At 40.8% G+C, this 15,382-nt stretch overlaps 1 protein-coding gene across 4 annotated transcripts; it reads left to right on the top strand.

The window, feature by feature from the left end:
• The first annotated feature begins 70 nt into the window (after window positions 1–70).
• LOC107223560 (anaphase-promoting complex subunit 11) lies at window positions 71–13,892 on the top strand. Of its 4 annotated transcripts, none has more exons than XM_015663267.2 (4): window positions 71–284; window positions 572–691; window positions 1,435–1,568; window positions 10,181–10,316. In XM_015663267.2, the coding sequence occupies exons 1-3, from the start codon at window positions 266–268 to the stop codon at window positions 1,548–1,550; spliced, it is 255 nt and encodes an 84-aa protein (XP_015518753.1). In that variant the 5' UTR covers window positions 71–265; the 3' UTR covers window positions 1,551–1,568; window positions 10,181–10,316. The 4 variants fall into 4 exon arrangements, with proteins under 4 accessions (XP_015518753.1, XP_046589525.1, XP_015518752.2 ...); XM_046733569.1 differs by lacking the exons at window positions 71–284; window positions 572–691 and adding exons at window positions 12,611–12,982; window positions 13,035–13,892 and having other exon boundaries at window positions 1,331–1,568; window positions 10,181–10,421; XM_015663266.2 differs by lacking the exons at window positions 71–284; window positions 572–691; window positions 1,435–1,568 and adding exons at window positions 6,161–7,833; window positions 12,611–12,982; window positions 13,035–13,892 and having other exon boundaries at window positions 10,181–10,421.
• The last annotated feature ends 1,490 nt before the right edge of the window (window positions 13,893–15,382 follow it).

Genomic DNA, 15,382 nt, shown 5'->3' with positions numbered 1-15,382 from the left:
TCTAGTTTGAGCCTGCAGATGGCAGCACCCTTCCAGATTCAATGCTCGTATGTCTCGTGCGAGAAAATTGAATCAGCAATAAGAATCCGTCAGCTGACTCGTACGGCCGTCGCGACGAGATCCATAAAATCGTGGCGGTTATTCATACATCATCCAAGCTACGTAATTCGTTATTTTTACTCACTCGTCTATTGAAAAAAAACTTGCCTATCTATTTACGGGAATAGTGTGGAGTCCTAGTTATTTTTTGAATGTGATGTAAAACATGAAAGTTACGATCAAAAGTAAGTACGCAATTTCCCTCAACTCGAAAATCGCAACATAACCTCAACATGTAATTTATTCTGTTTATTTATTATCGTCGAGGTGTATTACCATTCGATAATCTCGCTGTGCCGGGTTAATAATAGAATATTATACATGCGCATAACTATAACCAAGAACTTTAACCGTCGATGAAGGCAACGTCGGCTATTTTGAGACGAATAATTTTTTCGCCTTACCGCCGGATTTTGAATATCCATGCGTTTCTGACGTATCGTAAACAAATCGGTCATCTGTTATTGTTTAGGTTGGACGGGCGTTGCTACTTGGCGTTGGATAGCGAACGACGACAACTGCGGCATTTGCCGAATGCCATTCGATGCCAGCTGCCCAGATTGCAAAATACCCGGCGACGATTGCCCTTTAGGTATGTATAATTATTGGTCTGCTCTCAAAGAATGTTTAAATTTTCACTAAAACCATTATTATTAACTAGGTATATCATCGCGCTACGTATTCCATACAACGTCACAGAATTATACATTCGTTAACAACGGTTATCAATCAACCGAATCAACAGAAATAAAAAATTTAACACACTAATTTTCAAATAAATCAACAATCGCACGCATAACGATGGCTTTAATTATAATCGAGAGACATAAATATTAATAATTGGACTGTCACAATTCCAATGCAATCGACGTTTCAAAGTATGCAAATGACCTTTTCTCTCGCGTAAGACTAACATGTATAGAAATAAAAAAAATTGGCTTATAATTATTTACGATATTCAATCTAGAACCAAGATTCCGCAGGATGATTTCAAATTCAGAACCAAACAATCCTAAACCTGTCGTCATAGGTCCGTGTTCGCATCTGCGCGGTAAACGGCGGCAAATATCGATCCGCATAAAATTCGTTCCAGTTGAACTACGTACATATTGTGTATGTATACATATGTTACATGTATAGCGCGGAGCTCGGTTACGATGCTTACGGAACGATTTTAGCTTACTTCCGGATAGGACGGCGAAACGTTCGGTTTAACGGTAAACTGCATAAGCACGAGCAGCAATAGTCGCCGCCACATCATTGCGAATCATTTTTTAACGATCGCCTGTTTCTCATTATTCCGGAGTTTTCTCACTGATTAATTTTTCGTTCAAGTGTGGGGCCAGTGCTCGCATTGTTTTCACATCCACTGCATCATGAAGTGGCTGCACTCGCAGCAGACAAGTCACCTCTGCCCCATGTGTCGCCAGGAGTGGAAATTCAAGGAGTAAATACCGCAAATCGTATAGGTAAGAATCGATTGGTCAAGCTTTTCGCTCTATCATTCACACAGATTTTAAGCTTTCATTTTCTCTACATTATTGAAGGGTTCTAGGAAAGGGAAACCGTAACATTCGTTTCATAATGGTGTAAATCGAATCGACATTCATTGCGCACGTGACAAGTGATCCATATCACAGACCTGTATCATCCTGATCAATATCTATGCAGCAAAAATAGTAACAATGCAATTCGATTACAATATTATAAGTTAATCAGTTGGATACAATGACAAAAATACATCAGACATGTATTATGCATTGTGTTCTTATCGTTTCTATAACGTGATCGTTCAAGACTAATTAGCGAATTAATTATCAAACAAATTAGCGTGGTAATTTGTGTATTCTAATTACCCTGGATTCATTAATCGTCGATATCGACGAGGAATCCATCTTTTAACCGTTATACCTACTTGTAGGCATACTATACTTTCGCGCTAACCGAGAGGAGTGAGAAATTTTTTGCCAGTTAGAATTAGCAGCGGGGGGGGGGAAAACTATTTCGCAATATTTCCGTTCGTTTCCTTTCGTTCGCGTTACTACATGCCGCGGGTACGATTCGCAAACCTAATTCTCACAACTTTCAAGCAGCCGTTTCGTTACTCGCATAATATGTAATGTATTTTTTTACACTAAAGGCATTAAAAATTGTGCCTTGAAAATGTCGAATACCTGCAGTGATTGCTGTGTTATTCAAAGCGTGAACTCTTTAAACTGTTGGGTAACTCAATTTATTTTTGAAGAAATATAATTTGCAGTATATCTTGTGAATTTTTTTTTACTCAATACTAGTCGAGAATTGTGTGCTAAATTTCAATCGCACCGACTCACAAACAGCTATGTTGTCGATAATGCAAATGGGTATTTCATTCAAATAATCATATATTTTCATAATTCTCAGAGACGCGAATTTTTATTTGCCCGAAGTTTCGAACCTTCGATTAAAACGAAATACAAGCAACTAATTGTACAAATCTACTTTTATCGACAATCGCTTCTATGAATTACACAATACATTCATCAATTCGTGTGCTAGTTTTAGAGAAATCTGTCGTATGCGCAGCGAAAATATCCGCATGCGCAGCGTCATTTGATCCACGCTGCAATTAAATCCGAGATTTAATCTTAGATAGCTCGAGGAATATGCTGCTGAATCACCACTTGTTATAAAGTTATAAAGTTAGACTCGAAAACGTCGTCTAGATTACACATGACGAGATTCTCATCGACAAATTATATACAATAAATGTCTACTCTGTATTATAACTAAGCTTTACAGAACTCGCAACGAACCGATAAGAATTTAACTATGTGCTTCCAAGTATATTAAGCTCCTTTTTCCTGCAAGCAGAAGTGCATGCCTAGTTCATAGAATTTCACTCCGCGCAGAGAAAAATGTAAAAGTGATACACGCGTAGACATCGAAAACGTTAAAGTCTTGCTTTCCGCGATGACGTTGAACGGATTCTTAAAATGGTCAATTACTTGTAAATCAACTTTCGTCCCGGCCTGTACTTTACCAGTATATAAAGGCACACAATTAATACACGTGGATATGTATGTAAACAGCTTCGATGACCGCGTTTCATTAATCGCACGCCTGTAATAATAAACATACGTTATGTATTTCGATGAAATAATGAATTGTGAATCCACCTTGTCGATTTGATTAAATAGAACTTAAACCGGAAGGCTCAATCAGTCCAATACTGAATACAGTACCGGATCGATTTGACTCATCGTCAGCCTGGACCTCGAGTTCAGCTTATCTGACCACAAGCGACATTGAGTCAGACGCGATTTTTGCTCCAGATGTATTTTTATGCTATATGCATACATATATATACACACATACATACATACATACATACATACATACATACATACATACATACATACATACGCACACTGACCGGATATTTACTCGTCAAGTCATCAGCTCCGCAGTTTATAACCGAAGTACTTGGGTATTATACGTACAATAAGATAACTGACACCTCTTTGTGTCTGCATTTGTTCACATTGCAAATTGCAAAATTAGCCTTACATTGCCAGCGATTGACTGATATTCCACGATCATTCCGTCGAGGAAAATCAGCAAATTGTGCGACACGTGACGGTTTTTTTTTTTATGTTGCTATGAAATATTGAGGATTATTTTACTAGTTATAACTTGCGTTACAACGCGATATAGCTATCTTTCGAAGAATGATTTCCAATCATTTTAGGGTACAGACGATTACACCGTTCAATAAAAAATCCTTAATGCTGTGCGCTTTCACGCGATAAAAAAAGATCGATAATCGTAGTTTATCAACCTATAAGGTTTATTGCTAATTCAATTGGTCCACACTGCCTGCTGCTAGAAACAATAGTAGCGGCATACCAACATAATAGTACAGATAGTCAATTTTTATATTTTAACTCTGCCTGAAACAGTTTGGAACAATTTTTCCCCTCTACTTTCTTGGAATTTTAACGGAATACTGAACAAACGAGATGTATAAATCATTGTTGAAACAAAGATCGAAAATCAGTTCAAAAATCTGAATTGAATAAACAAGCACGACGAGTTTTCATTACATTTTCTCTTAGCTCGCAGTAGACGTACATACCAATAAAAGGTACTGAAGAACAGAAGGAAAAGTGAACATACAGAAAAGACATTTCGAAAAACTATACGTGTATGTGTTTAAAATGCGGTTTCAACAAGTCACATGTATATTTAAATAATCTCTCGAAATCGCAGCAAGGCGATAGGCGCGTGAATATCGAGGTAATTGAGACTCACGAAAGTAATGTACATATTTTTTACATCGTACATACGCATACATATAACACCAGCGCTGTATGCGCTTGGAATGATTGTTATGATCGGTATTGCACGTTTACGTAACTCCAACGGCCCCGGTGCCCGATTCCTGTGCAGTCTAGTCTGTAACATCACAAGCCCGCCGTCACAAACACGTGCATGCACCATATATGAATCAGCCTTACTCTCCTCAAATGCAACCCCACAGAGCATACAGTAGAAGCTCGATAACTTTCAAGAGCGATACCGAATGCGGAAGTTTAGCCACCGGTAGACGGCGCTGATGTCGCGGCAGATATGCTGAGAATTAAGTTAAAAAATAAAAACGAATAATTAAATGTATATTTATTTACAGAAGTACATCTTAACGCAATGAAAGTACTAAATCTGTAGATCGAATACCCCAATACGAATGATTGTACGTTTTTGTTGTTGTTATTGTTGTTTTTTTCTGCTGTATAAGTCGTACAGTAATGTTCATTAATGGGTTTCCAGTGGCTCAGTATTTTTTTTTTTTTTTGGAATCAAAACTGGAACGAGTTTTCCTTCTAAGCAGATTTTATGTGCCAGTGTCTTAGCGTCGCAAGTAACAGGAGAAACAAACGACACGTTGGTCATAAACACTTAAAATTTTTACAAAAAAAAAGCTTGTTTCAGTTTGGATAAAAGAAAAAGAAAAGAATAGCGAACCACTGGGAACTCATTTATGTACATTACTGTACATTCTCTCCGTTCGTTGCTGTCATAACCACAAAGATCATCGTGATCACGAGTGAATGTTTATTGTTCACATCGCGTTCTTCTTAGTTTGTGTAAATAATTTAAATAATGGTTTAATTGAAGTGGAATATTCTGCTCGTTTCGTGAATTTTTTTTTTTTTTGTAAAACGTTATTAAAATTAGTCTAATAAACAATTTAAATTCACAAACAAACGGAACACCGACTGCTTAGCCACCCAACGGCCAAAACTTTGGGTAGACTTTCTTATTGAGTCATTTAATTCCACACAATTTTTTTTTTCTTATGTACTGCCCATATCTGAGTGTAGATAAAAGAGTAGAATGGCTACACAATAGACGTTTCACAGTACCAAATTTTCAGAAACATAAAAATCCATACCATATAATACCGAAATATATAAAGTCGAAGTATGGAGAAAAGTCAAGATCTATAATCCTAAGAATTTGACAGATTCTTTTTTACTTTTCGGCTTGACATAATATATTCATATTCATCCCAACGATCGCATAGGTGCCATACACACACCTTGTCCTTCCGTACTTTACAATCCGAGGAATTAAATTCTCCGCCGTTTGAAAAATCTATAATCTAACCCCTCGATTATCCGCCCATTTAACGATCTGTCCCTCACCCCCATACGTCCTATTTCCAGAGCTCCGATCGCGGGAAGTTACCGGTCGTTCAGTCGGGCGCATTTCAAAGATCCCTGCTGTTTCACCCGCTGCATATGGCCGCAGGTGCTCGTAACGCATCGCGTATTGACTGCCGCAGAATCGCAAGCATGGCATAATCACCGCGTTAAATGGTGGGATAAGCTCGGTATAGTAAACGAACGCCGATCGTTGGAACGGAGAAACACAGAGCGGCTACCTGACGCCTAACACCGCGATCGGGAGTCACGTGGTTCGCCTCCCGCCTCCTCTCCACCCCCCCCCCCCCCCCCCCCCCCCCCCCCGCCCCTGAAAAACCTCGGAGGATCGTTGTCGGATCCCTCAGTCGCGGTCTCTCCGTCGCACCGAACACTTAGAAGGACGTTGTGTGCGTCGTGTGATAGAAACCGGTAACAACGGCGCGATTATCTTCCTCTCCTTTTCCTTAAAAATTGCCGCTCGTGTTTTCTCGCTTTATAACGTAATAATATTGCAGTGTTCCTTCCCTCATTTCCATTATTCTACGTCGTTTCCATTATTTTTGCGTCGTCGTTCGTGCCTCGATTATTGTGCAAGAAGAGGAGGATTCCACTCTACGCCGATTCTGGAATCTTATGAAACGAACTTCGTCCACATTTTTCAGATAATTTTGCCTCGGGAGATACCCGGCCACCTGCATCAGAAACCGTTATCTCGCGGTTATCTAATCGGCTCGGTAATCGCAGTCGCGTTTTTTCCTTGGTTTTCTAAAAACCTGGGGAAGTTCAGGTTGTTATAAACTTGTCGGTGATCGACGATTGAGCGAAATGAAGACTGTGTTCGTCGGTAGTTTCTTGTACTCGCGTGTGCTGTGAGACGGTGACCGGTAAGAACTTGTAAGGTGTGCAAAGCCTGCCTCGAAAGAGGAGGAGGAAATTATCTCCACACTAGAGTCATGTAGTTTATCAGGATTATGAAATTCCCCTGGTTTTCCAAGCGGCCTGCAGGGGCAGGTGATGCACCGCCAACAAGATTGTCGTAAGTTTTGCAAAGAAGGAGGCAAAATAAGAAACTGGGACTGTTTCGAACGGAAATTGAACAAGGAACTCCACCCGAAATGCAACTCGCCGCCACCCCCAGGCCTCATCCACCCCCCGTACCGCCTAGACCGAGTCGTCAGGTCGTAGCCGAGGCGCTTAAGAGGTCACCGAGGCCTCCGTGTCCGACTAGACAAGCGCCGCCGCCGCCGGATACGAAGCCATGGCGAGCCGGGAGGACCGTTGTTTACGAGTCCGCGACGTCGCCGACGTCGGTTAGGAGTGCGGAAGACGATCGTCAGCAGCGAGATGAACGGGCGGCGAACCCGCGGGACCAGAACCTCCAACGACTCGGAGGCGGCAAGGCAGTAACGCCTGCGACGAGTGAAAGGGCCGACGGGAAATCGAGAGGAACGATTCAGCAGCCTCTGAAACGACCCGCGCCTATCCATGTGCCGAGAACCGGGAACGGCGGCGGCAGCAGCAGCAGTGAGAGCGAGAAAAGCGCCGCGCCAAAGTTCAAAAACCAGAGGCACATACAGGTCGTCAATGGCGCGGTGGTCTTCGAAGCACAGAATACGCAGGTCCGTGTACCGCGTTCGGAATCGAAGGAATCGAGGCCGGAGGATGCGGACGAGGCTTTGAAGGAGTCCGCGGAGATGGATGCGGCTAAGAACGTTACCACTGTCGACGATAAGCGCGAGGAAGTCGTTGAAGGACCACGGAGGTCTTCCTCGAGCACTATATCAAGCGGCGACGACTGCGCCACCGTTGTCGTCGTCGATGATCAGCCCGAATCGAGACGCGTCGCCTTCGACGATAGAGTCAATATTCAACACGAGGACTGGCTCGAGGCTGGGGTTAGATATTCGTCAACTAAGATCACCCTCTCAGGCGACGAGGTCAACGACGAAGGGGTCGCTCTGACCGAATCGACGGAGGATAGGATCAACGGGTTTGGCTACTTCGACGAGGACGAGGAGATGATGATCACCGCCTTCGATTTCACTAGGTAGACTATACAAGCCATGGTTGATTTTCTCGGCAATTATTATCGCCGGGAATTTAGTCCGGTCAATGGGCATTTTTGTCCGACAAAAGGTGGTGTGGAGATAATTTTTATGTGTGTTATCTAGTTTCGGGCTCCGATGAAAAATTAAAGTTTTCGACCTAGGAGTGTTGGGTCGGGGCGATCCGCCGTCTTGGATTAAAGGATTAAACGTTGTTTTTTTCAAAATAACTCGTTACAAATGAGACTTACACAAAAGTGTTTGTACAAAAAATTTTGGGGATTCAGGCGTCTTCGAATCTGTGTTGGACATTTTTTTCGTAGGATCGACCGTTGAGGAACTATTTTGAAAAAAACAACCCAAGACCTCTAATCCAAGATGGCGCCCCCCCCACCCCCAGGTCCAAATCTTGAATTTTTCATCGGGGCACGAAACCAAATAACACGTACCAAAATTATCTCTTCGCCACCTTTTCTCGGCCGAAAACTTTTCTAGTCTCTATTGACTGGATTAATTATGATATTATTGCGAGAAGAAAAAATCAGCATGCTTCAGAGGATTTGAGATTTGAAGACTCGATGTTGATGTATATATGTATACATAGCTTCCTCGGTGACTGATTATGAGTCACTGATTTACTGTCACGTTATGCAACGCTCGACAAGGCTGAAGCGTTTCTCCTTCTTTTTACGTTCCGTTTTTTTCTTCTTCCTTTTCTGAGACTGGTAATTCATTTTGATGGAGATGTTTGTATGCATGAATTTTATGCGAACGCATATAAGTATATGCGACATGTATACACCACGCAACAGCCGGATGAGGTTTGCAGATACGATGTACCGCTCCGAGGATTGTGTCAGTGGCTGATGATGGTTAGGAGCTACTCGTTCCGCAACGAATTTATAACAACAACAGTAATGACACAAACGAGTGCAAAACAGTGAATACCTACAAATTCATGCTCGATGACAAACCGCAAATCGTTCCGTGTGTGGACGGCGAAGCAAATTGCCTTGCCGAACGAACGAACGAACGAACGGTAAAGAGTTGAATCGGCGGATTTCCACTTTCGGAATGGCGAAAAACGCTGTCGCGGTCTCGAGAATTACTACGTAAATCGAAGGATTTTTATATCGCGACGTCTCGTTGCAGAAAGGCACCTATTTTCTTCTTAAGATAAATCTGAAAAGATTTGAGGAGAAAAAATTAACCGTCTCCTTGCCAGCCTTTTTCTCCATACTGCTTTAATCTCCAATTTATTTTCAATTCTGAATCGTGTTTGAAGAGTTTGAAAACACTTAATTTTTTTTTTTTTTTTTCTACAGAACGGTAACTTGAACACTTCTAATTGATGTACTTTTCCGCACAATGGAAATAAAATATTCAAAGCCTTGCATTATGCTAGCGATGGTGGTTTTTATACACGAGTACAAGCTAGGTAGACTTCTGCAGTAATAAGACGTACATTCCTTTCCGTTTGTTCTAGTACAATTTCATTGTTGACAAGGAACGACAAATGCATATTAGCAGGTGATCTTATAGGTCGCATGAAACCGCCTGTCTGCAGCTGCATAAGTGGGCGTTGAATTCGTTCACGGTTGAAAATTGAATGTAAATTTTAGCGCATTGTTTTACATACACGGCCGATATACATGCCTATGAATTATAACGGAGCATATACTTATCTACCCACGTTTCAGAGACTCGCTGCACTCATTTCTGTTGTATGTACTATGAAATTCAAACCTGGCAGCGACGTGGAATATCCGAGACACGATAACAGGACGTGTATGTATATAGATTCCGAGATATCGACGATCATGAGATTGTATGCTAGGAAAAAAATAGGCTGTCAATAGAGAGTCAGAAATATTTTATTGAAAGTTTTATACAATGATTTTTTGTAATAGGTTACATTTGAAGAATTTAGATCGATTAAATTGATCCATAGAGTTTGTATACGTCTCATAATTCGACGCTAATTTTCAATCTCGAAAGCTTGAGTTAATAAAGTTTCACCTAAATGTATAATTAGATAATTTTGAAGTTCTACACCGTTCTGCGTTTGCGCTGTATTATGAAATCTTTGGTCGAAACGAAAGGAAAAATTCTATCAAAATACAGAATATTCAGCGTTTTGAAAAGGTATGATGAAAGAATTATCGAAGAAAGAAAGTTAATATACGTTAACTGATATCTTGGGGGCTTTAGTGCTGAAATAATTTTAATTACTTCGATTCGGTGAAAATTGTGGAACCTGGATGAAAAGGAAAACCCAAACCCTGACGTATAAGGAAACCTCAACCCATCATCGCCACGTTTATAAAGACCACCAATCGTTTCTTTCAGCATAAAAGAAAAAATAGCCATGTCGACTCTGCAAGGATTGCCTCCCTTGCCGAGAAGCTTGAGCGGATTCAACCTGAGCACCAACAGAGACGGAAACGAGCCGCCACCGCCACCCGCGAGATCGTCCAGCAGGCCGCAACGCGGGGCAAGAACATCCCCAGGAGTCGGGGGTCGACCATCGCCACAGGGTCGACAACTGACCACCCTTGACACCCAGCTGGCAAAGCTTAGGAGAGAAATGGTACGAGCCCCGTGTTCTTTATTCTTCCATGCTATCGAAAATCGCTTTTATTTATCATACAGCAGGACGTGCGGAGTAAGGTTTGTCACTCTGTCGAGGATCCTGTAATCGATTGAACGATCGTCACGCGGCAGGAGCGCTGAAAAATCGCGGTACATGCATGGGGGGTGGTCGAAATAATAGAGAATCCAGACACGCAGCAGAAACACATAACGCAGAGAGTGCCACTCCCACGGCGTCACATTCCCTCAGGCGTGACCCTCCCTCGCCTTATATTATGCCCACAAACTCTTGACGCGCCTCTCGCTGCTTCACTTGCGTCTCTTTTTCTCTATACATTTTTCTCTCTCTTTCTCTCACTCTCGTCGCCTCTTCTTCCTTTCATTCGGCCACAAGTTTATACACCCGTACACCTCTGCGGTACGCAAGACGGTATCCATGGTCTCGCGGTATATTCCCACGATAAATAAACTCGGGATACGTTCGAAGTCTGCTCCGGTGTGTACAGAACCGAACGCGTACGGAGTCACGATTTTACTTTTCAACTTATATACGTATAAAACGCTCTTGGCAGTCAATTTTATATACAACGGAATCTAAACGTTCCCGCAGGAAATGCGGAGCCGCGTCAAGAGAAGAGAGTCTCTGACCTCCTCCACGTTTTTACAATTCTATATTTAAATCTAACAATAAGCAAATTCATATCGCACGGTATCATTTTTACCCAGAAAACAGTATTTATCGTCGCGAGTCTCACCGGCACGAATTAACCGCTGGTGTAAGAATGATAGCGAACTTAATTATTCCGTTCAGCAAATGAAACCCCAACAGTTGCTGCGGAGAGGGATGTTCGCGATTCTATTAAGTCAATCGGATTCTGTTACACGATAGCCGTCAGCAAACTGTCACCCAGCAGGAATTATAGGGGATTGTAGATTAGAATCTATGTTCGTTCCATTGGAGCCTATCTCTGCACCTGGTTTCAGAATTACGCTCCGATTTAAATCCTTCGTTCGCATTCGTGTATTCCCAAATGTCGAACGGTTATCACACGTCTCGATCCAACGTGCCTGAGAAATTAGATTCCAAGTTGACGAAAAAAAAATATATGTCATATATATATATATAGTCAGCAAGGATGAACGTTTGAAAACAAATTAAATAAATTTAATATAAAAATTTTAATCGATATAATTCTTAATGGTTGAGAGTAGAAATGTTTATGATTCAAAAACGATGGTCAAGTCACGAGTGTAAACTACGATGATCGTTCTAACAGTTTACTTTTCAAACATACACACACAGTCGTATGTTTGGTATAATAAGCTCAGAATGTCGCGGACTCGAAATCTATATATAAAGAGACTTTTAAAATGATTCCTCGAATTCCTAACGTGTGCGGGCATGCACGACGAACAAGTAACTACAAGCACAAAGTCCATGGTCGGCCGTAAAACTGATTTCCATATCATCGGCAAGCGTAACGTTGTCTCGTTTAAGTATTCTACCGTATTGCGTTCACGTTCGTTTGTACATCTCGACAGAATTTTATCACACATATATATTATTAATATATATTTCTTTTTCGGCTTTATATTTTTTCAAACACCGCGTCCAGACATATATCAGTACATCAAAGGAATGAGGTAAAGGCCGAGAATTGATCGAAAAAGACAGTCTCGAGCTAATTAATATACTATCAAAAGCATAACAACGATCGTTCGCTCACAAACCTGGATTATAAAAGATACACAGACTCCTGATGAAAAAAACATGTTCACGAAGTAATGAATGTTGATGTTTGTTTGTTTGTTTGTTTATTTATATAATTTTTTTTTTATTTAAAAAGACAATTCCCGTCGGGAATCATCTTGATAATTATCGTTTTCATGTTTATTTTTTGCGTGTCAGAAACAGATACCTATAAAAATATATGTCAAAGACTGTCATAAACAGCCGATGACAGCTGTCAAAGGAAGTTTGTTTGCTAGATGCTTTTTGTTTTGTTTTCGGCATCTCACCCCGCCGCCAACTTCATGCGTATACTATTGTTATTATAATCTTTTTTTTTAAATACTATTGTTATTATAATCTTCTTTATACTATTGTTATTATAATCTTTTTTACCCGTTCATTTGTTCAGAACTTTTTTATTAGATAGAGAGATTTATTTTTTTTTATGAGCACAGTTCGGCCTGCGTCAACTCGACCTCTCGCTGCTCTCCCAGCTTTGGTCGTTGAACGAGTCGATCCAGGAGTTTCGACAACTTCTTCAAGAACAAGACGACCGAGCACCATCCCCGTCGCCGAGCAGCGAAGAGGGCGACGATACCTCTTACGGTAGCCATCCACCGCCGCACCCCAGGAGGCCGCCCCCCGTCAGTCATCACCACAGGGCGCCGAGACCCCCGCCGAGAAACGACTCACCCTCGAGCGAAGAGTACGGCGCCGTATAAATGATGATGACAATAACATAACGATAACGATAATTATAATAATGATAATAATAATAGTTAAAGAATTAAAGACTTGCAAAGCAGAGAGAAATCGAAGGAAAACTTATATATATATATATATATATATATATATATATATATATATATATATATATATATATATATATATTATATAAACTAAAGACACGAACCACGTACGCGCTGTTATCTTATCGACGTTGCCCTTCGGAAACTTTCTTCCTTCTTTCCACAAAAATAATACGTAATAATAATAATTATTGTTATTTTTTAATCACCCGTTGCACCGTTGTCAGGAATATATTTGTACACGATGACAAATCGCGTGTGTGAGGAGATGCGTGTGGCTCAATTTTTTTTTTTTTTTTCGTCGTTTTTGTCTGTTGATTGCGAGCGTTCGACACGGGGCGAATTTTCCCTCGGATGAAAAATATTTTACTTTTTTTTCAAAATCGACAGATAACGATGCTGATCTCAATATTACAATACAAAATTACGAGCAGCGTACATTCTCGGATATTTATCGCGCGAGATGAAGAAGATGATGCACATGCGGGACGATCAAAGCGTCGTTTTTATTTATTTTTATTTTATTTTTTTTTTTTTTATCTTCAATTTCAAACCATCCGCTTTTGCCGAACAAGAGTATTGAATATAATGAGCTAGGAAGAACGTGTACGTCGCGCGAAATTTGTACCGTTTTGATATTCGTGAGAGTACGCAATAAGACCGTGGAGTCCGGTAAGTTTAATACGCTCCGTGAATTTTTAACCGTAGGTATTTTACGGGTGTATTTTCGTCGGTTTATTTACGTATTCGCATCACGACCGTCAGGTGAGGAGGTACATATCATACCTACTCTTCGGTCATTCGGCGCGATGTAAATTTTCCTCGCTTACTTTTTTCGGCAACGTGAATGCTCGCTCTTTATTTCCTTGAAAAAAAAAACAAAAAAAAAAAAACAACGACGCGTTTGTTTGTCCCGGCTCAATCACTAGTGAGACTAATTCGACACGGCTTTATAAGTAAATGTCTTTTTCATTGCAACAATGAGTACACAATACGGCGTATTTATTTACAAAACAGTTACGATTCCGAGTAAACTAAAAAAATCCAATTCACAAACGTCGCACGGATGAAGAATTATCATCCGCTTTAATTTGTACCCATTGTTGCAGTTTAACACCACGGATACGGTATTGTAAAATATTTTTAATTTCATATGATTGTTTCGTAGCGATTCTTTAAATCGAATATATTGTACAATTGTATTTTCATTTATTAATTACTCTCCTAAATTGATTTTTCAATCCAAATCCAAATTTTGAGGTTCTCAGTGCTCGCACTAATCCTGAATCTGACAATGAAAACATGCAATAATCTTTGCTGCACCATGCTTATTGATTTTTAATTATCTTCGATGAAACCATTTGACATTCCCTGCATCGATGAACCTAAAAAGTGATCAAATTTACAATATATAATATAACATCGTCATCATCGCTCCAAGTAATCGCATGATAATCCCTCACGGTGCTCTCGAGGATTACGTATAATAAAGCTGATTCCTTATAACGTACACTAATAGTAATGATGATATACCGCAGTGTATAATATATAAACCGACCTAACTTAAATTAAATTATAACTCAACGATATATATATTTCTTGGATAATCTTTTATACGATACTTGATTTGTTACATAAAATAATATCGCATAGTACGTACACGATGTTTTAATAATAAGTAGTAACTTGTATGCACGGTACCGTGAAAAACAAGAAGAATAACAAGGATAAACAAAAACAACAAGGATGACAAACCATGCGATATTTAAATAAAACACACACGCTGAACGTAAAGTGGAGTCCCAGTGTCGAGATACGGCCGTGTGCGATGATCCGCGCACATACGCCTATACACGCATATATAAGTGCCCATATTATATGACCTTTCACAAATACCGTTGTTCCATTTCGAGAGACTGGGCAGTGCGTATAACGTATCGTACCTACGCGCCTGCCTCTTGTTGTGCGTGTATACGCGGTGAGTTGCGAGCCCGGTTCTCTCCGCTCGGCGTGGGTACGAGGGCCGAGAACCGTACGTAGTAAAACGGGCCCGATGGAAGGGCACGGGCCCCGAGGAAGCGGGGCTAAAGACTGAGACGGAGAGAAGGGAGACTTCGATGCCGCTCTCGGTGGCTGCGTGGACCGAGGCTGCCTCCTTGCCTCCAACCGTAGCGAGAGAACGGATCTAAGAGATGTTTTTTATGCCCCGCTACGCCCCACCTCTCACATCTTGCCCCCACGCTCACTTTTCATTCGAGGAAAACGTGTGCGCAACGAGTCTTCAACAATTTTATACACGTACATATTATACCTATGTTTATATATATATGCGTGTGTGTGTGTATATATATATACACACACACACGCATACCTGTAGATTGCCTGTGATGTTGTTCCTACGTGCCCAACGTGCTTGTT

This window comes from Neodiprion lecontei, chromosome 3 (assembly GCF_021901455.1).
Source record: "Neodiprion lecontei isolate iyNeoLeco1 chromosome 3, iyNeoLeco1.1, whole genome shotgun sequence".
Lineage (NCBI taxonomy): Eukaryota > Metazoa > Arthropoda > Insecta > Hymenoptera > Diprionidae > Neodiprion > Neodiprion lecontei.
The sequence above is the reverse complement of the archived record's forward strand: the minus strand, read 5'-3'. Positions and strand labels throughout refer to the sequence as shown.

Coding starts and splice junctions, on each gene's coding strand:
- LOC107223560 (XM_015663266.2), top strand. CDS start 6,902: ATGCAACTCGCCGCCACCCCCAGGCCTCATCCACCCCCCGTACCGCCT. Junction 7,834..10,180: donor ACCGCCTTCGATTTCACTAG/GTAGACTATACA, acceptor CGTTTCTTTCAG/CATAAAAGAAAAAATAGCCA. Junction 10,422..12,610: donor CAAAGCTTAGGAGAGAAATG/GTACGAGCCCCG, acceptor TTATGAGCACAG/TTCGGCCTGCGTCAACTCGA.